A 26,037-nucleotide genomic window follows, 5' to 3' on the forward strand; every position below is an offset into this window, starting at 1 on the left:
ATCCTATAGCTTTATGTTTAGCTTTAATTTCGGATGTCGATCTAAGGTTTGATCTTATCGTAAATTTAGCTAGATCTTGTTTTTGACTCTGCTTTTCGTTTTTTCTCTTGGGTTTATTATTTGCTCTTTTGGAAATTAGAGTAGATCTTTTTACATCGAAAGTTAATTATTTTGGTGTCCATTTCTTGAGATGAGATTAACGTCAACCGGATCAGTTCATTCCATTCTAGTTTGCAGTCCATCCATCTCGCAAGAATATATCTAGGTAGGTTCATTCACCTGTTAATTATCAGGTTATAGATCTAAATATTCTTGGAAAATTATTGTCTCACCCCCCCTCCACGTACTCACGTAGAGGAATGCATGAATATGATCACGAATTTTCAAGAAAATCAACTCCATCACGTATGCGGCGAAGCAAATGAAGCCATAGACTGAATTACTGCCAACCGTACATGCAGTCTGGAGCTTAGGGTTTCTGTTGATGTATTTGTGGTGCATGGTGCAAGAATGTAACTATGGCGAGTTTTCCCGTTCTATAATATACCAAAGAGATATTTAAATACATAGAAAATGCGGCCGCTCTTGATCGGGATTCGGATTCTCATGAGCTTTCTGAACACTCCATCGTTGTTACGTTATTGTTTTTACACGTACGCTTGTAAAGGGGACAATGCTATCTCATGGACTCATGATCTAAACGCACGATCCATCTGTTCGCCTTTCTTATGTCGCTCGCTACAACCCAATCATTCGTGCGTCGAGCGACAACGATGACTCGAGAGAAGCAAACAAAAGTACAGTACTTTCCCATAAGGTCACCAAGATGGCAACGTACGTGCACAAATCAGACCAAACTAACTTGCTCCGCGGATCAAAGTCGTATCAACCTACAGGATCAAGCCAAATTGCTATCAAGTATGATACATCATCTTGGTGGCCATGCTATCAAACAAAAAAATAATAATAAAGAGAAGAAAAGAAAAAAACTGAGCTAACCACAATTAAACTCGATCAACCATCCTTGATTCAATTATTATTCAGAATAAATTATATATATACATATACATACATACATACATATAACATATATACATGTGTGTATGTATCAAGGTTCGCCCTCTCGATATCAAACTTCGTACTAGTGCCATACTAGCATAGTGTAGGTATGAAATTCTTTTAACGTACTAAGCGTCAGGGGCGGCTCAATACATTCTGGGGCCTAAGGCGAATCCAATGAACGAGGCCTTTTTTTTTAATAATTTTTTAATAAATATAAAATACTTAAAAAAATATATAAAAATAGATAGCTATCAAGTACACTATTTTAACAAAAATACATGAACCTAACAAAGATAGACAAGAAGCCTTTTTAAATTAATATAATTCTTGAATGGAAGCACGTAAAAGTAATTATACTAAATGAAGGGCCATGAAACTGATTAAATAACTGAGATAATGCTTGGCAATACTGTTTACCATGTCAAGCAAGAGCCAAATAGGAAAAGGTCATCCTATGGCACTTCATGGTCAAGGTAAAGAAAATAATTTTTTCATAAAGAAACCTCTCTATAAGAGAAAGCAGGGTCATTATGGGAAATTCACCCCATCCCACCATCTCCCCTTCAAGTAAGTACCCAAGCGGCAACTGCAACATCCCAGCACAGCAGCCATTAAACCCCCTCCCTCCTTTTCTCTCTCTACCACCCAAGAGGGGAGAAGAAACCGAGAGGAGAAAACTAAAAGAATCTCCACCCTCGAAGAAGTCCATCTCCAATCCCCCTATCTTTCTTCCGGATGGCCCAGCTGGATCAGGAGTAATGTGAGGGAAGGAAAACCAAGACCAAAACCAAAAAAGAGAAGCGATGAAAGATAAGAGTGGCTTCAGGCGTCTATCAAGCCAACCAAATCCCTCCTCTCTCTCTCTCTCTCTCTCTCGCTCTCCCCACCCAAAACAAAACTACCGTCCCCAACATCAAATTGCCCCTTTGCAGGCCAGAAAACTCTCCACCTCCTTTCCATCAAGGGAGAAGACTCGTAGCCAGCCCCAGATCGGGGCCTTTGCTTCCTTTTGGTCAACCTCCCGGAGGCCTTCCATTGGCCCGGGGCCTTAGGCGACCGCCTCAGTCGCCTAGGGCTCGGGCCGGCCTTGCTAAGCGTCAATACACCACCGTACCGAATATTGTACAGTATGGTATGCTCCGTAGTGTCCGATTCAGATCAGTACGACATACATACATACATAAGTCTTGGTTGCCTGTTGCTCTTTCAGCCTATTCCCCATAAGGTGAAATCCATATCCCCATATCCCGAGCCTTGCTTATACAGTTGAACTACCCCCGACCTATATATATATATATATATATATATATACACACACACATATATATACATACATATACACACATATACATACATACATACATACATACATATATACACACACACACATATATACACACACATACATACATACATATATACATAGATATGTACCTTATCCCTGAGCCTGTTTAAGCTAACTGCGGTGGGTTCGGCAAGTTGGGTCTAACCGGGTAGGATCCGGATCCGAAAAGAGGGAAAGGCGAAGCCAGAGGGTCCGTTAGATAAACATCCGGCGGAACACATGGCACGAAGCGGAATAGCACAGCTAATATGAACAGTAAGAGACTGGGAGCTGATGCAAGGCCTGATGACGTCATTCGGTGGGTGGACACGTAGCACCAGATATGTGGACCCGCCGTTTAAAGGACGAATCGAGACAAAACGTGTGAAGCCATCCCACTCGGTACGCTACCTTAAGACCCAACATAAAAACAAAATTAAAGCACAAAAAAATAAAAAGTTAAAAAAGAAAAAAAAAAGAAAACTTTAATCAGGTGCACCCCGGGACGAAACCACGTGTCTCCGAATTGGGTCCCACACCAACAAACGAGCGAGCCAAAATACACACGAAAAAAATAAAAAGCACTCCGATTCCGGTGTGCCGCCTCGAACAGCGTGCAGCGCCGCTTGCAAGGGTGGTCATTCAGTCGGTTTGTTTTTGCGGTGGGATTCGGGTTCCGTGAAATCCTCCTGGAACACCCCACACAGAGAAACATACAGAGATGACGTGGAACTACTAGGGAGTGACAGGTCATCCGTGTAATTTTTCCTCTGCGGGAGATTTTTTTTTTGTGTGTGGGGGTACAGGGGGGCCTAGCATCTCGAGGGTTCGGCCCGGGTCTGACGGCCAATGGAAGGGGGACACGACATGGCCGGAGGGGGATGCTGTTGGGGGCGGTACAGCGAGGGCGGATCGGGAGCGCCGCGTTGGGTACCATTCAGCTTGCAACGGATGGCCACCGCTGGGTGGGCGCAAAATACGGAGGGAGGAGAGACTTGTGAGCCACCGCATTTACTTTCACCCACTTCTCCACCCTCGTTGTAACTTCCCCTCCTCCCCCACTCTCGTCCAAAACTATTATTATTGTTATAACTTGTAAAGAAGGAGAAGAATATCTTCGAGAGGCAAAAGGAAGCCCAGATATAATATAAAAAGGGAGAGCCCCCGGTATGGTGGTACTCATCCATGGTTTGGAGTTGGGTCTCTGAGAGGGGGAGAGAGAGAGAGAGAGAGAGAGCAAGAAAGAAAAGAGAGAGAGAGAGTGTGTGTGAACTGAGGTTAGATAGATAGATAGATAGATAGATAGATAGATAGAGAGAGAGAGAGAGAGAGGGTGGGGGAAGTGGTTGGGGTTGAGGGCGTTGTTGACGCTTTCGGTAACGGCAGCGGTGCCGGTTCTCGGAATCTCCGGGAGGTGCTCGATCGTCGACGTAACGATCGGCCCACTTCCGATTCCTGCTGGCCGGGGAAGGGAGCGGGGCTGCTGTTCTCAGCCATCTTTTTTTTTTGGCGGTTGCTCTTCTTTCTATTTTTTCCCTTCCTGTTCTGGCTTTTTTCTTTATCAGTTTCCCGTTTTTAATATATTTTCTTTCTTCGTTATCCGTCGTACTTCCTTAGCACCGCTTTGGTCTTGATTTTTTAGTATTTCAATATAGTATATTGTTTGTAGAATAGAAAAATTATATAATATATATTTCTTATCTCTTTCCATAGAAGGGAAGGGAGAAGAGGCAGGAGAAGAGAGAGGTCGGTGGCTTTCGCTGCTTCCTCGTAGAAGGGGAGCCAGTGGGTCCTGCATGCACTGCTTCTTTCCCTCACCCTCTGTCTAGTATGGTTTTGTTGAATCCCTCTCCCTTTTTTTTGTTTAATTTCTTCTTTTTATAGTATCTTCTTGTTTTGTTCTTCCATCGTACCACCTCTTTCCTTATATGGTCGTCCAGGTTTTTCTTTCTAGTACTATTTTGTATATAATTTTTTTTTAAATAAGTCGATGAAAAAAATGAAGTCCTTCTTTACTTCCTACCTGCAGATAGTTTTTCCGTGTTGTGATTCCCCCCGGTAGGAAAGTAGGAATTTGAGAGGAGAGGAAGGGGAAAAAAAGGAAAAATACCAGAGAGAGTGAGAGAGAGAGAGCACTAAGAGTTCAGTGTTGGGGGAAGGCTTCGTTGGACGGAAAATGGAGTCCGAGAGTAACCAGCAGCAGCATGCAGAGGCTGCGGAGGAAGCAATGGCGATGGCTGCCGCCGCGGCGACGTCGGCGGTAGGAACGCCAGAGAACAAAGACAAGGGCAAGAGGATTTGGATTCCAGACGAGGGACCAAGCAATCCGACGGACGATCTCATGCTAGATATCGATGGAGACGATCTCATCTTCTCCGACGAGGCCTTCTCCTGCCTCCCCGACTTCCCGTGCCTCGCCGCACCGGCGGGGTCGCCTTCGTCATCATCCGCTTGCAATCTTTTCAACAACACAAGCCTCGCTTCATCCTCCTCGTCTTCTTCATCTTTTCTCTTCGCCCCGGACGGCGGTGGGAGCGGCGGGGGCGACCTGCAGGCGGTCGCTTCCTCCTCCAACTGTGGGAGAATGATGAGGTCGGAGGTGGCGTCCGATCTGTTGAGCATGGAGTTGGAGGGGCTCGACATTCTCGGCGACATCGGCCTTTTCGACCTCTCGGAGCAGTGGGACCCGGCGTCGCTGATTCCCGATAACATGACGATGAACGGAGCTGCGACAGCCAGCGCGAGTGGTCAGGAGCCGTCACTACCATTGCATGCTATGGCCGGAGAAGAAAGGCCACCCGGGGAGGCCGGAGTAGTAGGAGGAGCTGCCACGGGGGCGCCGTTCGCTGGACCGGAGGAGGATCCGGAGGAAATGGCGAGGGTGTTCTTCGAATGGATGAGGATCAACAGGGACGCCATCTCTCCCCAGGATCTGAGACAAATCAGGATGAAGAGAGCCACCATAGACTGCGCCGTACGCCACCTTGGCGGAAACAGGCAAGCCAAAGTACAGCTGCTGAAGCTCGTCCTCACCTGGGTCCAGGCCAACCATCTCCAGAAGAAGAAACGCCGCAGAGGCGAGAACGAGCAGCAAGATCGGCCAGAAGGGGTCGCGCAACCGCCGTACCCTTACAACCAGCAGCAGCCATTTGCTCCTCCCAATCACCATGTGCCTGTAATGTCCTCCGACGTCACAGCGAACCCTAACCCTAATCTCGACTACAGCTACGACGCCGATTCCCAGCGCAATGGTTGGATTCCGTATCACCTTGATCCAACGACCGGCGCCGCATTCCCAGTAATGATGCCGGTCTATGTCGGTGGCGGCGGCGGCAGCACTTCCGGCGGTGAGCCGGCATATCCTGGTGTGGCGGCGGCGGCGGCGGCTCCTTTCTCTTATCACCAAGGCAGCACCAGCAGCATTGTCCTCAACGGCCAGCCATTTTCTCCATCGCCTGACTTGCATGCAGCGGACCACACTGCTGCGGCGTGGCCCTCACAATATACTGCAGCTCCGGCACAGTACGTGCCATTCCCGGGCGCCGCCGGTTCCCATCCAGCTCCAATGCCGCAGGCACAGTACCCCGGGGGTTTTGTCAACCAGTACCCGGGCCATCCACTGTACCAGCAAGGACAGCAGGTCGGTGGGATGGCTTCGGCCACGAAGGAGGCTCGGAAGAAGAGGATGGCTCGGCAGCGGCGCGCATCTTCCCTCCACCACCACCGCAGCCAGCAGCAGCAGCTGCAGAACCATCACCAGGCCGAGTCGAGCTCCTCGAGAGCTCCCGCTGAAGGAGGGAGTAGCAGCTCCTCAAATGCTAATGCTAATAATAATAATAATAATAACAACAACAATAATAGGACCTGGGGTTTTTGGTCTTCTTCTTCCTCATCTCGTCAAAAGAATCCGATGATGGAGGCGCCGCCACCCCCTAAGTCCTCCATGCAACAGCCACAGCTGTCGCCATCCATGCCTCCACAGCAGCAGCAGCAGCAGCAGCAGAATTCGCACCGAGACGACGCAGCATCGACGGCTGACAGGCGGCAGGTGGGCTTCGAGTAATTTTCCATTCTTTCGTTGCATCGCTGTATGACCATCGAGTTGGTGGGACTAGTGGATTCAAGGAAAATGGTGAAATTGTTTGGATGTAGGGTTTGAAAGGAGAGAAGAATTTGAGGTTCTTGCTTCAGAAGGTGTTGAAGCAGAGTGACGTGGGTAGCCTGGGAAGGATCGTGCTACCCAAAGTGAGCGAAACCCGACACGGTTTGAATTAATAGTTGTTTCCATCCTTTCTCTGCTCTCAAGTTTTGCACCATGGAAGGGTTTCTTCTTTCTTCGCACAATGGGTTGAAGTATTTGATGTTGCTGTATCACCAGAAGGAAGCGGAGATCCATCTACCGGAGCTCGACACCAGGGACGGGATATCAATTCCAATGGAGGACATAGGAACCTCCCAAGTATGGAACATGCGGTACAGGTACTTGACGTGACAATACCGTTCTTTTGATTTGAGTAACGCCTCCCAAAAGAAGGAAGAACAAAAGTTTTTTCATTTAAAGAATGGTCTTCGTGACTAGTTTTCATTAAATCAACTATAAAGAATACATGGAAGTTCGATTATATTGATGCTATATATCTACTTCCTGCATGCATCACAAGTTGTTTTTGCTAATAATTTTCTTTTAAAAAAGAGAGCAAATAATCATCTGGTGCTACAGATTTTGGCCCAACAACAAGAGCCGCATGTATCTCCTGGAGAACACAGGTAAATTAAGTTAATTGAGAAGGAAGGCTTCTTCTTGTTCGATGTTTGTTCTGTTGATCCTTCATTGTTGCTTTTTGTCTCATGTTTGTGTTTGGGGGATTCAGGGGAGTTTGTTCGATCCAACGGCCTGCAGGAAGGGGACTTCATCGTCATTTACTCCGACATCAAGTGCGGAAAATACGTAATGGATAGATTCTCTACAGCTCTTTCTTCATGTTAAGCTTTTTACTCATGATAGGATGAATTCTGAAATTTTCAAGCGTTATGCATGCAAACGGACAGATGATAAGGGGAGTGAAAGTTCGTCCCCAGACCGAGAAGGGTCAGGCCAGCAGGAGCGTGGCTAGGAGTCATCTGAAGAGAAGCAACTGGGAGAGAGGCAGCACGTCGAGGATGAGGGGGAGCAGCGGCCACGATGGCATCAATGATGATCTGGGCATGCCCTCCTCTAGTACTGCTTCGCCCTTTGTGATCAAGAGGGAATCCAGCCCATGAAAAGTCCCTCGTTCCAGTCTCTACTTTGGTCTTTGTTTACAAGGACAGTGTTTTGTTGTAACTATTACAGGTTATATGCAAGTAGCTATCGACAATGATGTTATAAAGAGTTCCTGTGCTCTAACTGCTTAATAATGGAAGTTGATCAAGGGAAAATGCCATAATACCTGTTTTTCATAAAGATGGTTTTCCAGTGAGTGGATGGAGGACCTAATTGTCGAGTTAACAGTAATATTCAAAGGCCCTACTGCTATCATGGTTGGAAAAAAGTATGATCATATGCCCTGGTCTGTACTGTTCACGTAGAGTCACTGTTGGATAGTTAAGTCTTAGCAAAGATGATTCACAGTGTTTGAGTCTAAACCAGCAAGTATGAAAGGATTTTTGTGCGAGCAGTGACTCAAACGTCCATGAATGATCCTTCGGTTGGCAGCGAAAGAATGTATGAAGATGGGGGAAATCTTTAATTGGTTCTAAGCTGCAAGATCTGTTAGCCTCTCCTAGGAGATGCTTATATATCTCGTTGGTTTCCTTTCATAAAATATATAATCACTACCAATAGGAGATCACCATGAAGGTCTGATCATAACCATCATGCATGATCTGTCTGTCATTGAAGTATCGGAATGATTAACTATTTCAGATTTGTTCGATTTGCTTCTCTTGGTTAATTTCTACTTATTTTTTTTTATCAACCGTTCAACCCAACCAAAAAGTCACATCGAACCATGAAGGGGCAATCTCATGCTCGTACTCAATTAGATGGAGCTACTTTCAAAGTTTACCGTCCTGATGCAAATTTGCAAGCTTGTATACGTTTGATTAAATTGTCTGAAAATCCTCATCATATATGTACACCTCGGACAGAATATACCAGAATTCCTCAACAAAAATTTCTCTTATGTAAACAACAAATCAAGAAGGATAGAATGTCGATTAGCAAATGACAATAACACATTTTTTCCACTTGTCAGTTTCATAATTTCTTTAAAAAGTTTCAAGAAAAATTTTCTAAGCTTGAAGAAATATTCAATGGAACCACCTTATGCTTGCTCGGTTAATACCACCCAAGTGGCAAGAGGCAGGGGTTTAATTGGTAGGTATGGGATAGAAAGGATATATAGGGATCAATTCCTCCTAATCATTAAAAAAGAAAAAAAGAGAAAATATTCAATAAAGAGAATTTTTCATCATTTATCTTATGATTCTTCAGAAATCATATCAAACCATGGAGGAGAAAGCCTATGCGCTTACTCAAGTAGATAGAGATATTTTGAAAAGAATTTTTCATCATTTATCTTATGAATCTTCAGAAATCATATCAAACCATGGAGGAGAAAGCCTATGCGCTTGCTCAAGTAGATAGAAAGATTTAAAAAATCCTCTCTATCAAAAAAAAAAAAAAAAGATTTTGGAAATCCTCGCAATCTATGTGCACCTCTTGCGGAGGATACTAAAAATCTCCAAGAAACTTTTTTCTACATAAACGACAAATTAAAAAATGATAGACGACCATAACACCCTGTCTTGTTCAATTGTCAATTTCCTTGTTTTTTTTGGACCTGAGCGTTAGCTCAGTTGCACACGCTCTCATCTCAAACAATATGTCAAGATTTGATTTTGAAATGGTGTTATCCGTCAAGATTTTTGACTCTACCAACCCAAAGATTTTCAGAAGTACAAACTCCTAGTCCCATAAGCAATAGCACTTGGACAATCAATGTATCAAATAGGTTATAAGTTGGGAAGCCTAGGCCTCGTTGTTATCAAATATTATATATATATATATATATATATATATATATATATAATATTGTTTTTGATATCTTAAAATTCAGAATTTCAAAAGTTTAAAAATATATGAATGGAGAAAGTTCTAATCATTTATCTCATGGTTCTCAGGAAGACAAATCAAACTAGGAATTGGTGAACCCATACCCTTACTCAACTAGATGAATCTACCTTCAAAATTTACCATGCTAATTCAAATCTCTCTTTCTCTCTCTTTATATGTGTGTATATATGTGTATGTATGTATGTATATGTAAAGGTTTCAAAAGTCGTCATGATATTTGGGCACATCTAACAGAGGATTCCAATTTTGCATGGACAGAAAATTAAAAGGAGAGAATATTTATTAGTAAACGACAATAACACACTCTTTTTCTTAATTGTTAGTTACTAACAATTTCGACAGCTATCATATTTTTTAGGTGTCAAAAATGTTGCAAATGAGCCGAAAGATTTTCCTTTTATGGCGGGCATATCCCTTTACCTTTTAAAAATTTCCAATTTCAATAAAACAATTTTTTAAAATTAGGGCAAATGCCAATTGTAAAGTATCGTTACTAATTTGCTTTTGTAATTTACTAATTTAGCAAGTATAATTTAGCACGATGCTTGTTGAGATTAGCCACAAGGGTGGCCAACTAAATACTCGAACTTAGGGTTCTAGGAGTGAAGGGTCAATAAATAGTTTTGAGTGGATAAAAATCTAGTTTGAATCATAATCGGAGACAACAACTATAATCTGCTCACACTTTAAATCGGCAATGTCGCTACTAGATTCTTGAAGTCAAAGTAAACCAAGAATGAGTGAACCAACACCTTTAAACAAAAAGCTGAAGTTACCTTCAAAATTTACCATGCTAATTCAATCTTTATGATTACATATAATTTAATTAATTAAAAATTTTGAAATTTCTCATGATATTTGTGCAAATCTAAAAGAGGGCACAAAAAATCTCAAGAAAAGTTTCTTTTGCATATATGACAAATTAAAAGGATAGAATATTTATCAATAAACGACAATAATACATTACTCTTTTAATTGACGGTTACAAATATTTTTGACAATTAACATACGTTTACGTGTCAGAAACGTTACAAATGCATTATAGATATTTGTTTCCTAGCATACCTATCTCTTTAAATTTCTAACTTCTATACAATAATTTTAGTAACGATTTTGCAAATTAGAGTAAATGCCAAATCCTAGAGTGTACTCACAAATTTGCTTTATTATTTACTAATTTAGCAAGTCTAGTTTAGCATGACACAGTTTAGGGATGATAAATCATGAGATCAACAAGAAGAGGGGAAAACTAAATTCTCATGTTTAGGGTTATGGAACTGAAGGAACAATGAATAATTGCAAGCAGAACAGAAGCCAGTTTTAATCATAGTTGGAGCCAGCAAGTCTGTTGTTGTCCATTAAGGGAAACTAGGGTTTTTAATGCAAAAATCTATATGTGATAATAAAAACAAAATACTAAAATAATTAACAAAATAAAGGTAAGAGATAAATGGCAAACTGGTGTGCTAAAGATCACTTTATGAAATGGCCACCACAAAGTTGTTAGAGGAAGAAAACACTTGGAACACTCAAAAATCAAAACCAATATTGAGTTACAAGGAGATGTAAAGTCCTTGAACCTACCTTTTAGACTCTACCGTCAATTTTAGACATCAATTAATTATAAAATTCTCTTTTAATAGAGTGTGAGTGTTTATGTGCTCTTTATTAGGTGGATTCTCCGCAAACCAGAACTAATAGATACTAAGGTGCTGGAAGGCAACCGATGCCTCTCAAGGAGCCAAAAGGCATTCCTTCAGAGGTTTGGTGATTTTCAACCATCAGCAAAGATTACAATAGGTGTTTTTAGATTTAGTACAACAATGAGCAAAGATTTACTACTAGATGATTTTAAATTTTTTTGTTTGCTGGTTATTTCGATACCGAGCAAATACAAATTTGTAATTTTAGGAACGAATTGCTTGTTACAACACAAGTTGAAGGTTTGATGGTGTTGCTTTGCCTTTGAAAAAAAATGCTTCGTCACACCAATCCCATCCTGCCGAGAGCGGGATTAGCTTATATCTTTCACGCAAAAGAATGATCGATCTTCTCTTGCAACGTTGACCTTTTGATTGCATATTGTATAGATCTCAAAGCACTCCAAGCTTTTTATTCATCCATCTGCACAGAGCTCAAAGCGACTATTGTACGATCCAACCATGGACTTGGTTGAAGGAAGGTGAAACCTTCCTTGGCGCATAAAATACAACTCCCATCTGTTGAGACCACGAGCATGCACTGATTGGTGCGATAGAATGGGTACCGTATGTCATCCACACGAATACCACACCAATTCTTGGTACCATGCAAGAAGCAGCACTCTTATTTATTTATTTATTTATCTATTTTTTAGTAGTCAGAAACTAGGGTATTCAAGCAACTAATATCGCAAATCCGCAAGCTAATTAGTGGTACAAACATTCTTATGTTGTGCACCCTAACTCTCGAAGGCAATCAAACCCAAGAAAAGCCTATGCCCATATCCTTTCCATCCAATATATCCAAGTTCTTCAATTTGGGCTAGCATTTGGCAGTGGATGTCCGATTTTTTTTTTTGTCCACATTGGATATATTGGATGGCGAACTTTTTACATTAAATGATACCATACGTCACAATGTATCAGCAACTAACGTCCTTCGGGCAGACATGTTGGCTGCTTTCTAAGACCCTAGCTAGATATGATCTTGCCTGATTGTCCAGACAAAACACCCTTTCCTATGCGATGAAGAAAGTAATCTCGGGGATTTAACTCATGTTGCATATGGGCCTAGTTCTATCCCCCTTAAAACTAGCTTTAATTGAGTTAAGCCATTAAATTTAATTTAGGTTAGTTTAAGCTATTTTTGTTGATTTCCAACGACACTGCAGTCGCTGGTTCTGAACTAAAGAGGGTCAAAATTTATAATTTGATAAAGCTGACATCATGGAGGTGAAATTAAAGAAACAAATGGAACCACACGAGAAGTAGATTTTCTCCGTTAACTTCAGTATTCTAGGAACTTAAAAAAGCAAAAGAAGTGACATCAGTGCAAAATGGAAAATGAAACAATTCATAACAGAAGCGATAAAACAACATTGGAACAAGTCTCTCATTATTTGCGTGCGGCAATTTGAATTAGCACAGATAACAAGAATTAATGAATTTGCTCATAGCCACTCAGCCACACGGCGCCCATGAAAGATATCGTAACAAGATAATTTGCTCACCCCAATCCTCAAGGAATAGGTATTTTCCCCCTAGTTTCTTGTCGCAAGATGCACCTACCAATGTTCTGCCAAATCTGCTCTATTGCCAAATATTTCTTATCAAATATTGTTATTGTTGCACTCCTTTAAAAAAACTTCTTCTTTTTTTTTTTGTTGAAGAGGAAAGAGACTAGTGGGTGTAATCCCCATCAGTCACCAAATTTTATTCAGTCACAAAAGAAGGGAAGCGAGTATAGAAAAAATATAATAAGAGAAGCAATGTAGATAATACAAGAAGAGATCAAGTAGCAGCATTGAAGTAGATGATACAAGAATATACAGGATTGTAAGAGAAACTGAAACTGTTTTTTCTAAGAGATTTCAAAAGAAAAACACTTCTTCATAGGTTGCAGACAGAAAGGAGACTCAGAAGAAAACATCTGGGTGCAATCAAAATGCAGCAAGTAAAATGATCCCATGGATGATCAGAAGGCTGAAGAATTCTCCATCATAGTCTCCAGCGGAGATAAAGACCGAAGGCAACAGCATAAAAATCCCAAAAGTGATGCGAAGGAAGAAGCTTCCCGATCATCGCATCATCATAGTGGAGCAGCAGCGTGAAAACCTGGAAGTTCTTTCAGCAAGAGTCCAGCCACTCTTCAAAAAACCTTCTTAAAATATAGTGGATAATTATCTACAATCCTTCAAAATTATGTTGCTCACTATTTCTTGAGCAACTTGAGAATGAGCATATTTGGTTAATCTAGAGGTCAAGATCATTGGGTTCTGAGTGCTCAATATGGGAGGGCAAATAGAAGATCTTCTGATGTTAAACCTGGGGAAGCAGTATTGCCTAGAGCAAAACCATTGAATAAATGCTTCTGCCTTCTTTGAGCTTCCACTCTAAGAAGTAATTAGACCATGTCTTAAAGGTCCACCAGCTCAAGGACTTCTTTTTGCTAGATTGCTCCATGTGGAAACTAATGCACTAAAATGCAGCAGCATGCTGCTGTGAGTTAGATTGCTCCACTTAAAGGTAGCAAGCCATTGTTCAGATATGGATAAGGAAGAGCAAAGAGATGGAATGAAACTTTTCCCAAGTCTAGCAACTTAATTTCTAACCTATTCATTCATGCATCTACGTCATTTAGACAAGGATTAGTTTAAAGAGAACACGTGTAGGAATTACTAGCATCGGACACGTTGAATGGCTACCTTTAAAATATGAATCCTTCTCATTTGTTCGTAGTTCGTAATGGCTCCTTTCTTGTTGGTGACTCTATTGATTAACAAACGGTACGTGCTGCAGAGACAAAAAGGATGCAGTTCAAGTGCTTACATAGAAATTTCATCCACAAAAGAAAAAAGTCCGTAAACAGAAATTTCTACGTGCATGCATGGAAGAAAGCTTAAGGGGAGTGGTTATCCAATAGGCCTAATGATGTTTGTCTTTTTCCCATAGGTCAAATGTAAATCTTTAGGACAAGCTTCAACCAACCGACTTCCCATCATTTCTAAAGTATCAGGTGATCGAATAAAGTAAGAAATATATAGCAGATTGCTAGAAGATGGATGAATTATTTTTTGGGGGTAGTGTAATTATAATATATATTTAATAGTGAATAAGGAAACCCCCGCATCTCTTCCTGCCTGAAAGGAAACATCGCAATCTAAAGTGCATGGGCTAATACCTTTGACCAAATTTGGGACAGTCATGCAGCTCAAGGTGGGTTACTCAGGATTGATGCAGCTTGTCAAGTTGTTGCAATTGAAGTGGTTTTAGTTTGGACTCTGGGTAAAATTGAACCAAACCTACAAAATCTGACAAGTATAAATTAGGTCGGGTGCTAATGAGGTGAAAAAAAAAAATCAAAATAATAGTGATAAGACAAAGTACACTTAAAAGAAGCTCCGCAACAAAACCGCAGTAGCCTATAAGCATCCACATTAAGAATGAAGAATACAGTTGCTTGATTTTTCTTTCCAATTTTATTCATTTCGTTCTGGTGGAAGGTCCTTGTCCTGTATTACTGAAAACACTGCTAAATGCAATAATTCCGACGAGCGATAGCTGGTGATAGAGGTTGGAAAATACCTGACAGTCTAATTAATGCTCTATTTAGGTTCTTCAGTCCAACTCTATGGCTGCTATTTTGTCAACTCCAGCCATGCTGAAAAACCCAACTGCATTTTTCTCTTCTTCTGACTGCAGGTTACTTAGGTGAACCATTCCAAATTGTTGAAAAGCACTGAAGACATGATGTTTCCTTGTTTGGATCTTGACTGGCATGGGATAGTTAAGCTATACACTCAGTGGTTTCAGAATCACATCGAAGGAGAATCATTTATAGGAGCCATGGAGGCCATCAATGGGAATCTGTCAATTTGAATTTTTTTTCTTTTTTACTGTTAAAATCTTATCTAAAAACAAGCATCGCAAGAGTTCTTAATTTATCCGATCTGGGACTACTATCCCTGAACATTTTCCTAGGACCCCTCAGAATATAATGAAATCTAACACTACCATCTACTGCCATGGGGAGACTCAGGATCCCTTTGTCCTCAATTAGGAATCAATGGAAGTTATCCTCCACATATAAATTCTCCAGCCAAACTTCTTGGGAATAAAGTTCACCTGGTGGATGCTTCATGGTACGTCGACATGACTGAAGGAGGATTTGTAGGCGAAATTTGAAGGGCTAAAAACGCTAAAGCGGAACTCTTAAAGTCCTCTGATGCTCCTTGATGCGTAAGACTCAGCAACAAGCCTCATTAAGGCTGCAGATCGAGTCAGTCGCAAGGTCCTTCCTTATGTCATGGCATAGGGCAGCACTTAACCATATATCTCAACTGCAGAACAAGTCTCAACAAAATTATTGCAGATAGGCATCAAATTTGCTGGGTATTGTTTGGATTGTTGTGCGACCCTACTCCAAATAAAGCATATATACATGACAAAAAAAAAAGACCTAAATGCTTTTAACTTGTTTTCATATGATTTGGTACATGGGTGCAAAGAGAGGGCCAACAAGCTTACCTCACTGGTTCGTAGTTAATATGAATAATATCCCCTTGCCATCTCTTTAGGATCAACTCTAGCATCGATAAATTGGTTAGTCACATGGATCAAATTCGATTCAGTGGGATCCTTCGCTCACATTTTTTTCCACCAGGAATGTTTGTATTAATTCTTTAAACAACTCTTCCAGAAGATACCGTAACCTAAACTTTGATTGCTACGCCATCGCCATTGCCCCATTTAAGGTAGTGATGATGAAGTCTTCCGCAAGGATTGTTTGTTATATGGTCAGCCATAAAAACATTGCTTCTTTCTTGAAGATATTAATGTGAACTTATTTATGAGTTTTCAAGAGGTTTGTGGTTTGTAGGGCTTGTGGCTGACGAAAGCAAAGCTACCCTTTCAGTGCACATTTGGATATTTGCATGCTATATTTGTTTCTAGATGATGCTCAACTTTGATATATCCTCTCCTTGAGCCCCTTCACCATGAACTTAAAATTTGAGTCCCTTTTTTTAATCTTTCCGAAAATTGTTAGTTAAATAGGAAATCAGTTATGGACAGGAAAAAAGTTTGGTCCAAGAAAAGGATAAGGATTAGCCAAATGAGAAATCTTGTCCTTAGTTGCAGAGGATATATCCAACAGACGGCTCCAAAAGGTGGTTTGAGCATGGACCACGCCGGATATGGGCAGGAAAATTCATACAATTCAAGTTGGATTTCGTTTCAACTGACCTGAACTCAGTTCACATGAACTCAAACCAACCCAACACTTCCCCCTAACCTTCCTAACTAATGCAGCATATTCCTTCTTTTGTTATCATTGTCGGCAATAATGGTGGCTAGAAGAAGCTTTTTATGTCTTGATGGCAAAAAGAACCTATATTTGCGCACCATTAGAGGGATCTCAGATCGATCGATATGCCACTACTCATATTGGACACAAGCATATAACCATTCAGCCATGCTCTATGAAGTTGCTAAACAATGACTAATGACCAATCTAATAAGCTTCTATTGAAGTTTGCACAGATTTATAATTAGGTAAGAGACCCCTAACTGCATCATTTCTGGCTTCTAGGTAGTTTAGATATCGCAGGTTATGATACAAGATATATATGAAGGTTTATTTCAAAAAGTCTATTTTGATATTATGTGGACGATAGGTGTTGCATAGGCAATGACATGATAAGTAAATTTAGATACGTATCTAAGTATATGACACAACTAGATGAAAAGATAAAAGATACAGGAATATATTAAAAAAATTAACTAAAACAATATATGCACATATTTGGAAAAGAAAATATGCAAAAATTATTTGATAAAGTATATCAATATACATACTTTACATCCAAACTTTCTAAATTATTTTAAAAATATTGAAAATTTTTTGAATTTACTTTAATAACTACATGTTTGACCAATATATAGAAAAAAACAAAATCTTAAGAGTTCAACTACTTGTTGGAAGAGTTCAAGGCAGCAACTCTTACCTACATATGCGACTTGGTTACATATTCATACACGGATTTTAAGAGTTGGACAATATCTAGATGGCATTACAAAATGCCAATCAAATTTAGCTTAGCTAGTGGGTGTTCGCATAGCAAGCATCCAATGAATTCAAACCCTAATGGTGTCATCCTTGTCATGTTTCTCAACAAATATATAAAATAAAATTCTCTCTCTCTCTCTCTCTCCCCCCCCCCCCCCCCCCCCCCCCCCTCCTCCCCACACCCCACCCCTCCGCCGCTCTTCCTAACTCTCTTAAGTCCCTTCATAAGGACCACCTCTCCTCTTCTAGAGCCAACCTTCTCTTCCTTTCTGCTTAGCTTTCTCCTTCTCCCACCGCATCCGAGTTTATTTTTGACCTTGAGACCTTAACAGGGACCCGTTCAAACTTTTATGCCGAATGGTAGGCGCCCACTTTATTCTCCTTGTAGATTTTTACTCTCTTTTATTTGCCTCCTTTATAGGTGGCTGTTTTTTCTTTTATTTTATCTTAATAAATTTTGGCAAGTCACAATCCGGCCTTCCTTTCTTCTCGAAAACTCTTTTTTCCAATTATTTTGAGAAAAAAAAAAATCAAGCCTGATTCTAGCTTTATTTGGGCTTGAGCCCCAACTTAACTCGTTTAAAATCATCAGACCTCTTATTTGACTGAACTGAGCACCAGGTTCTATCAAGCTTATCTTAGTGGAAAAAGATGAGCCAAGTTTGATATTAAGTTTGATTAGGTCTAGTGGCAATCAAGCTTCGCACCACATTTTCAGTTTTGAAAAGGTTTTCAAATGCATTAGATTAATACCAACAGTCTGAACCCTTCTATTGTTGGCCTAAACCCGCTAACTAATATTGCAGCCATCTATTTCTTGCAGCCATATGGTTTTTAGTTTTAGCTAATTTAACGATCATTAATATGTATTTTCGTATTAAAATGTCACTATAGCTTCAAGCTCAAGCCGAGTCCAATTGAGGTTTTGGAACCAAATTTGAGCTTAATACCCAGGATCAAGCCTGATTTGTTTAAGATCTCAGGCTCTATCCTGACTGCACCGCAGCGAGATGTTGTTGTTGGCAAGTCGAAGCAATTGCGAGCCCTTACTAGACATATGAAAACTTCTCTGGCCAGGCTAAGCCAAGTCTATTGGGATTAAACCTGAGCCTGGTTTACGAGTTGATCTTCCCTCAAAAATTAAGACTGGACCAAGCATCCTGATGCATTCATTCTGTGAGCTCACTGGGGTTATTGTACTGTTCAAGTTTCATCTGTGTCAAAGCCTTGGCAATATGTGCCAAATTTTCTGTCAAAGAACCTGTAAAAAGGGGCCACCTTCCATGACTTTCAGAGATAAACTGGTGTGTTGTCGAGTATTCCACCTTATCTACAACACTGAAAATCAAGTAAAAGTGACAGAAGCCCTCTTCAGGCTAGGAAGAAGTCTAAATGGAACAGACAGAATATAGGATTTGCATTTATTTGTGAGCACAAGTTAAAAATCAGTGAAAATTGTACAAATATATAAATGGCGTTAAAAATAGTTAAATGCAAACAGCGTTTAAACTGATAAAAATAGTTGTAGCTGGTCTCATTGAGGAACCATGACATGCCTCCGCAGCAAAAAATGCAATTTTCAATTTGCAGTTCTATCTTTGGAAGAACACAACAATAATATCTTCTGTGAAGTACCAAACCCGCAATAAAGAAAGCACGTTTCAACTTTGGACCTAACCAGTGCAAAAAATAGTTTCACCAGCAGACAAGAAATGATTAAATGCATGAAATGCTTTAGATACTCACTTGTCCGAGGTTCAACCTTAAAAATTTCACTAAGCCCTCCTGCAGCTTGTCTTCAGCAACGACTTTAGACTGGCTATGTAATGTTATGTGTTGGTACACTTATATAAAATTTAGTATTCCTGAAGTCATCCAGAAGTGGATTATATCCATCGTTTGTCCTTGTCTTTGTTGGCAAACCAAATTCTTCCATAAAGGCCGCGGTATCAAGCTACATAGAAAGAACAGATCAACGACACTGAGGGAGAAAGGAACTTAGTTAAGAGTAAAAATGGGGAAAATAACTCTTGATGCAAAATATTCACCCCCCCCCCCCCCCCCCCCCCCCCGACCCCACCCCTTCTTTTCTTCTCTCTCAAGTCAAGTGCTTAGGTTTAAACTTTAAAACAAACAGTTGGAACAAGAATTGGAGGGACTCAAAAGAACAACAAATTTATTTTGGCCACAACACAAAATATCTCAGGCAATATGATAAGGGAGAAAAGGCACATTTTCCAGACCAGGATGGGACGATAATTTAGCAAGGCCCGCTTCTGAACAATTGAATATTCAGAAAAGAAGGAAGCATACCATTGCTATTCTTCTACATGGTTTTATTGGTGGCTAACAAAGTAACAGATCAATCTGCTGCATGAAGGAATCAATTAGGATGCAAGGATCTTTTGATGAGCAAGACAAGTAATACGGCAGTGTCCTGACCATGGTACACCATAACAATCAGTACTAGTGCATACTAGGCATACCGTACCAATACCAGTATCGAACCAGTACACGGTACAAGGGGCGTACTGAGTGTTGGTACTCCAAATCGACCTCGTATCAAGCGTACCGACACTACACCAAGTTGTTAACAATACAAGGTGTGATACCAAAGACAACAAACCTCGGTCCTCACACACACACCTAGACAATCCATGACATTCAACAGATCTTACATGACAATCTAATGCAACTAGCGTTAAACTTATCTCTACAAAACAACAATAGGCGCTTATAATGCCAACAGAATAACAAAACTTACTGTGAGAGTTCTTCTCTTCTTTACTCTCTTCAAGGATTTAGATTCTGTCTGTTCATTCAACCAACCAGAGCAGTGATGATCAATTCTCTCCAAGAACCGGAAGTCTGTTGGGAAGAAGATATCAGCATCACCCTGACAAGGGAGACAATTGCCTCATGTTAAGTTGGGTAGCAACAGCAGTACAGTTTTATCACTACAAAAGGTGGAATCTTTGAAGTTCTACTGTTACAGATGTTCTAAACAGAGGCGAGCAACTTTCAGCCTATAGATTAATGTGGTCCAAAAATTTCATTACTCAAAAATGTGAATGTAATGTGTTAGAAATATTCCAGCAGGGGCTCTCATGGGGAAGACTGCTGTCTACATCAATCATTACAGAGGTCAGATAACCATATAAAACCATAAAGTCCTTATCCTAACAATTATTTACATACATAAACAAAAATTTTGCAAGACATAATATTTGCTTAGAGGACTTGTTTAGTAGACCTCAATTACACGCCCATTAGAAAGGAAATATGGAATAATAAGTTGATGTGCTAATGTCATTGGAAAAAACAGAAAAATATGCAATCGCGCATGACAAAAAGAATGAAAATATGAGGAAATTTAAGGCACATTTGTTACTGTTTTCGCTTTCAAAAACCCAAGAAGAAAAATGAATTAGATCGAACAACATGTATGAAGAAATCCTTTTGTTTTTTGATATTGCTTGTAAAATCTTCACAGTTTTTGAAAGCACATATTACTACTTTCAAAAAGAGTGAAAATAAAAGAAATAGCAGAAGTTTTGTGCAAACACCATCTTCCACATCAATCTTCATTTGCTATTTAACTAATTTGTATAACACAAAAAACAGCAAAGGTGCCAAACAAGCCCTCAGAATTTTCATAAGTGCTCCATAGAAATGACAACTCTAAAAATCAAGGACACAACAAAATGTATTAAAATATAATTACTAAACCAAGATGCATGAAAGAAAATAAAATGTCTTTTAACTCATCTCACGATGTGATTATGTTTTGAGGTGAAAGAGTAAAGATACATCTATAAATAGAGAGATAAAGAAGAAAGCACGAGGTGTTCATAGTTTCTGGAAGGAACCTAAAGAGCATTAATGGAATACCTCATCTATTATACGAGTGACAAGCCCCACGTAAAATATCAAACTCGAATTCCTATAGTTGAGGTAAGTTATTAAGAAAAAATAATTCGCACTCATGCTCCATTTCAGTATCTCTAATTCAAGGGTGTTCAGTATTATAGAAAGATTCTAACCAAGTCATTTATGATAGAAATGCAGAACAAAAAAAACTCCTTTCAAAATTGAATAGTCAAATAGTGAAAATTCTTTAGTGGCAGAACTGAAAAAGAACTGCCACCAGGACTAAGGTCTTTGTTGGCAGTTTCATTATGGAAGCCTAACTCCCTAAAGAACATTTAGACAAATGCTATCTTATTCTCCTCTTTGCCAAGGACTTTATGACAGTAGATAAGGTGAGCAAGAGAGATTTGTAGATTGGGAAAAACTTTCTCTTCGACTTTAGAATTTAAATTGGAGATATCTATACTCAATTGCTACTGAACTTTGACAGTTCTGGTATTTATCAGAAGAATACTTAGAGGTAAATGATTGAGATCCATGTTTTGCTTCTTTCTTTTCAGAATGGAGAAGTTCAAGAATAAGCAAGAGCTGAGAGAATCCAAGGGTCTGATAGTCATCAATATTTGCCAGTAGATCTAGCTTGAGAGAATAGTTAGAGTTCCCCAAGTTCTCAAGCAAGCAGTTCATTGATGACTTAGAAAGGGTTCTTTCCAGATCAAGGTGAAGAAGACTGACGCGTGTTCTATCTCTGTTTCCTTGGAGGCCAAGGCCCTAGCCTTATCATGGATCTTGATTTTAGATATTTAAGTAATTGAGGGGGGCCTTTTCCATGGTTGGTGGCTGCAAGACATCGATATAAGAAAACAAGTTCTTGTCAATTAATGAGCGGAATTGCTTGACTGTTTACTTCTCCTTCCTTGTTTGTTTGCATGTAATTGGAGTAAGCTTGTATATTTTGAAGTTTGGAGAATGAGTGCCATTCTTGATGCCTTGGCAGATAAGAATCACGTTGTTGTCCTGCTATAAAACTTCACTCTAGCTGTCATGGTTCACCGTATCGGTTCGGTACTGGTATACGGTACGGAAGACGTATCGACACTCGATACGCCGGAAGATCCCATACTGTACCGTACCGACACAGTGCTAGTGTGGCACTAATACGAAGTCCGGTACCTAGATGGCAAACCTTGTTGGCTGCTGTCCTTTCTCCAGCCACTGTATAAAGAGCTTTGGCTAGAGATCTTTCAGTCTTAAATCTATTTTTTGTTGTTGGATAGAATAATCGCCATTTTGGTAGTCCTCCACCTTTATGATTTAGAAAATTATATAGGTTATAATGAAGGCATTCAGAAAACTGATACTAACATGACTTGAGCCTAGCAGAGATTTGAAAAATAAGACAGCCTGTGCTAGCACTTCAATATCATGATTCACCCCAATAAGTTATTTTCGAAAGACATATTACTTATAATACATTTAACTAAGGTTTTGTATTATTGCAATTTCCTGAAGATTATTTAGTCCTTGAGATTAAGGTTTTGTATGATTGCAATTTCCTGAAGATTATTTAGTCCTTGAGATTATTGAACATGAGAGTGCCCGGCACATGCACACTACATGGTAAAGCTATGGTGAACCGTGGAAATACTTAAATGCACCTTCTATTTATATCTACAAATAGTTAAATGCACTGTCATTGTTGTTATATCTAAAAAACATTTTGGACAGAAAAAAATCAGGAAAATTAGTAAAATAAAATTATTTGGACAACAATGATGATCTGATGTTGCACTGCTGTGACCCACCTGTAGTTTGCAATATATTCTATAGTATTAGTTGCTGCACGTTACACAATCTAGAATCTATGTCTCTTCAGATAAAAGAAGGAAACCAGAGAGAGAAATTGCATACCTTTGCATCAAGGTAGTTGCTATGATCCACAGTGCTCCCATGTATCTACAAAGTCAAAATAGCAATTATTCAACACAGTCAGATATATTATATCTGTTAGATGGAACTACATGAACATTTAAATTGCAGTAAAGGCAAAAATATGGTTGATGTAAGTACACATCAATCTGTAATGATATGATGGTCCCTACTTATTCTTTTGCATTATTCCAGGGTGATATATGTCACAAACTTTTAGTTATAAAGGGCTTTTGTTTTTTATGCCCGCAATTTAAGTGCATGCAATTCAAATATAAGCTGCAATTGAAAATGCTACAATTAGAATTGCAGTCGCAAAAATTGTTTATTGTTTGGTTGCCTATAATTGAAAACTGCAAATATAACTGCAACTGTTTGATTGTATGATGCTGCAAATACCCATAGTAAACTAGAATATTTAAATATATAATATTGTATTTTTATATTATAACAAAAAATAATAAAAAAAATATTATAAAGCTTGTTATATAGTAATTATATCACAATAAAATACCTTGATATTATAAAAATTAGATATATTATTATAATCATAAATATATCATATATATTGCTATAATCAAGGCTCGCCGGACCAACCGGACCGACCGTACCGACATACCGGTGAGCACCGGTACCGGTCGAAACCGGTACCGGACCGGAGATGCGCACGCGACCGCACGTGGACGTCAAAAAAAAAAGCAAAAAAATTACATAAAAAAAATGCCTCCCGCGCGTCCGCGCGCGGATGCGTTAAATGCCACTACGTGGCATTCAATGGCCCACACGGGGAACCGCGCGCGGGCGCGATTTCTTGCAGGAGAATCAGCCACAGGCGCGGTTCCTATGCAGGGAATCACTATGCGTCCGCGCGCGTCCTCGGACACGCGGGGACATGTTAAATGCCACTCTGTGGCATTAAGTAGCCGACACGGGCTGGAGCCCGCATGGGCGCTTTTTCCGCTCGTGGGCGCGTGAAAAAAATGCATTTGGGCCGGTGCAAACCAGCCCGATTCGCACCAGTATAAGTATGGAACTATTTTTATATGCTGTACGATACCGGTGCCTATCAGCACGGGTTCGGTTCGGCATACCTTGGCTATAATAACTAACGCTTATTATATAATAGATATCACAACATAATTATGATTATTGATATTATATTATACACATTATAATAAGAATCATTATGAAACAATAATAAGAATAATTACATAATTATATTATGATCATAATAACAAGAGTTATACGCTAATATTTTAAATAATTTTTATACTACTATAAAATTACATTGTATAACATTACAAAATTTGTTCGATATTATAGTAATTATATATTATTCACAATAATAAGTTATATTTGTAATACTTTTTGAATAAATAATTTATATTAGTATGCTAAAATTATATGATATTACATTCCAATGGTTGGAGAGTGCTAAGGAGGCTCCTTTAAAAAGGTTGCTTCCAACTGCAACAAATCTTGTACTTGGAACCACGGCCAATTTTGCTTGCGATGCCAATTACAAGATTTAAACCCTTTTTACAGTTCAAATGCAGCATGCAGTTGCAATCACAGGTGTCCAAAAGTTTTAGACAACACCTAGATGTTACACATTTGGTTTTATAACAAGTTCATAAATAAACTAGATTATACTTGGAATCACAAAAAAGAAGTTGCCAAGAACCGTGCAAAAACTCCCTCTGAAAAGCTTTAAAAAACAACAAATGGCAAAGAAATAAGGCAAAAATAATAATCAAACAAACATTATAAAGTATACAACACTAGAATGAAGAGTAGAGTCGTAAAGGACAAGGTAGTAGTTGAAGACAATCTGTTAAGATTGTTCGATCCATGATCTGAATTATACAATCTGGATCAAAAAGTGATCAGATCAACAGATCGAATTCAAGAAAGATTGGATGATTCAAATTGGATCGTCTAATCCACAGGATCGTCCAATCCATTCAAACAGCCTTTTGTCTCCTGTTCACACACTGAACCAGGGCAGGCATTCCTATTTTTGTGGTGAGGGAACTAGCACTCTAAAGCTGATGCTGGAACGAACTCTCTCTCTCACACACACAAACAATCTGATGGAAGAACTTGAGTGATGAAGTTTAATGCTAGGACTCTCTAATGTCCTCCCTTAACTAACTTCCTAGATCAAATATCACATCTCAAAGTTTATCCAAATTAGCCATGAAACCCAACGAGTTCTCATCTTTACCCAATCCTAAGCCCATCTTGCTCTGACCGTCTCCTCACATCCAAGCCATCACCTGATACTGAGTACCTAACCAACCTCATTAGCTGAACAAGGCCAGCACATCAGATACAAATACGACATCAAGGCATGGATTTGTTATATCAAGATATAGTGATATAAGTAAGTTCTACACTTCTCATTGGTAGAGGTGTTCAAGATTTGTAGTCACAGTGGTATTCAAAAACCTGTCCTTCAGCTTTTGGCCATTGCTCCAACAGAGCTAGGGAAACTTAAAACCTAATGCTTAATTGTGTATCATAGCTATTTAGTTGACAATTTTCTCAGCAATACCATGATTGCTGATTTTTACACATCCACATTTGATTGATTATAAATAGGATTTCCAGAAGGATCCTCAAACATATAATTTTTAATCAAGATCAGGTGCATAAGTAGCTTCAAGTTATGCGAGTATGCGACCTCTTTGTTCCCCCCGGGGGGGGGGGGAGGCCACGTTGCATCAGCTCTTTGGGATGCACCTTGCCAAGAGGGTCCTGTCCCTGCCAGTTTCAGGGTGTGCAGGTCCAGATATCCGGGTTCGGAGTACTTCACACAGGACTGGCATCAGGGTAGGGGAGATCTCTCGCTAGGGCTGTTAATGAGCCGAGCTGCTCGGGCTCGGCTCGGTAAAAGCCCGGCTCGGGCTTGGCTCGTTAGTCAAACGAGCCCGAGCCCGAGCCCAATATGAGGCTCGTTTACACC

General features: G+C 39.9%; 2 protein-coding genes across 9 annotated transcripts in view; one reads left to right on the plus strand and one right to left on the minus strand.

The window, feature by feature from the left end:
* Positions 1-3,326: 3,326 nt before the first annotated feature.
* ABI3 (AP2/B3-like transcriptional factor family protein) lies at positions 3,327-7,812 on the plus strand. Of its 5 annotated transcripts, XM_088708772.1 has the most exons (7): positions 3,327-4,214; positions 4,416-6,434; positions 6,539-6,650; positions 6,765-6,865; positions 7,107-7,153; positions 7,258-7,321; positions 7,436-7,812. In XM_088708772.1, exons 2-7 carry the CDS (start codon positions 4,563-4,565, stop codon positions 7,646-7,648), a joined length of 2,409 nt encoding a protein of 802 aa, XP_088564898.1. In that variant the 5' UTR covers positions 3,327-4,214; positions 4,416-4,562; the 3' UTR covers positions 7,649-7,812. The 5 variants fall into 5 exon arrangements, with proteins under 5 accessions (XP_088564898.1, XP_088564897.1, XP_088564900.1 ...); XM_088708771.1 differs by having other exon boundaries at positions 3,327-6,434; XM_088708774.1 differs by having other exon boundaries at positions 3,327-6,434; positions 6,539-6,631; positions 7,436-7,564.
* Positions 7,813-18,659: 10,847 nt separating this feature from the next.
* Positions 18,660-26,037, minus strand: part of LOC103705689 (NADH dehydrogenase ubiquinone complex I, assembly factor-like protein (DUF185)) — a 30,264-nt gene continuing 22,886 nt past the window's right edge. For 2 of the 4 annotated variants that reach the window (XM_088708775.1, XM_088708777.1), the window contains exons 12-14: positions 23,052-23,096; positions 20,035-20,166; positions 18,660-19,224 (exon numbers count right to left, since the gene is read on the minus strand). In XM_088708775.1, coding sequence (XP_088564901.1) covers positions 19,090-19,224; positions 20,035-20,166; positions 23,052-23,096 — 312 coding nt within the window. In that variant the 3' untranslated portion in view covers positions 18,660-19,089. The remainder of the gene's footprint in view (positions 19,225-20,034; positions 20,167-23,051; positions 23,097-26,037) is intronic. The other 2 variants (XR_015972095.1, XR_015972094.1) reach the window with 2 other exon arrangements.

Source organism: Phoenix dactylifera, chromosome 12, assembly GCF_051530095.1.
Source record: "Phoenix dactylifera cultivar Ajwa chromosome 12, Ajwa_hap1_PhDact_Kaust_v1.1, whole genome shotgun sequence".
Lineage (NCBI taxonomy): Eukaryota > Viridiplantae > Streptophyta > Magnoliopsida > Arecales > Arecaceae > Phoenix > Phoenix dactylifera.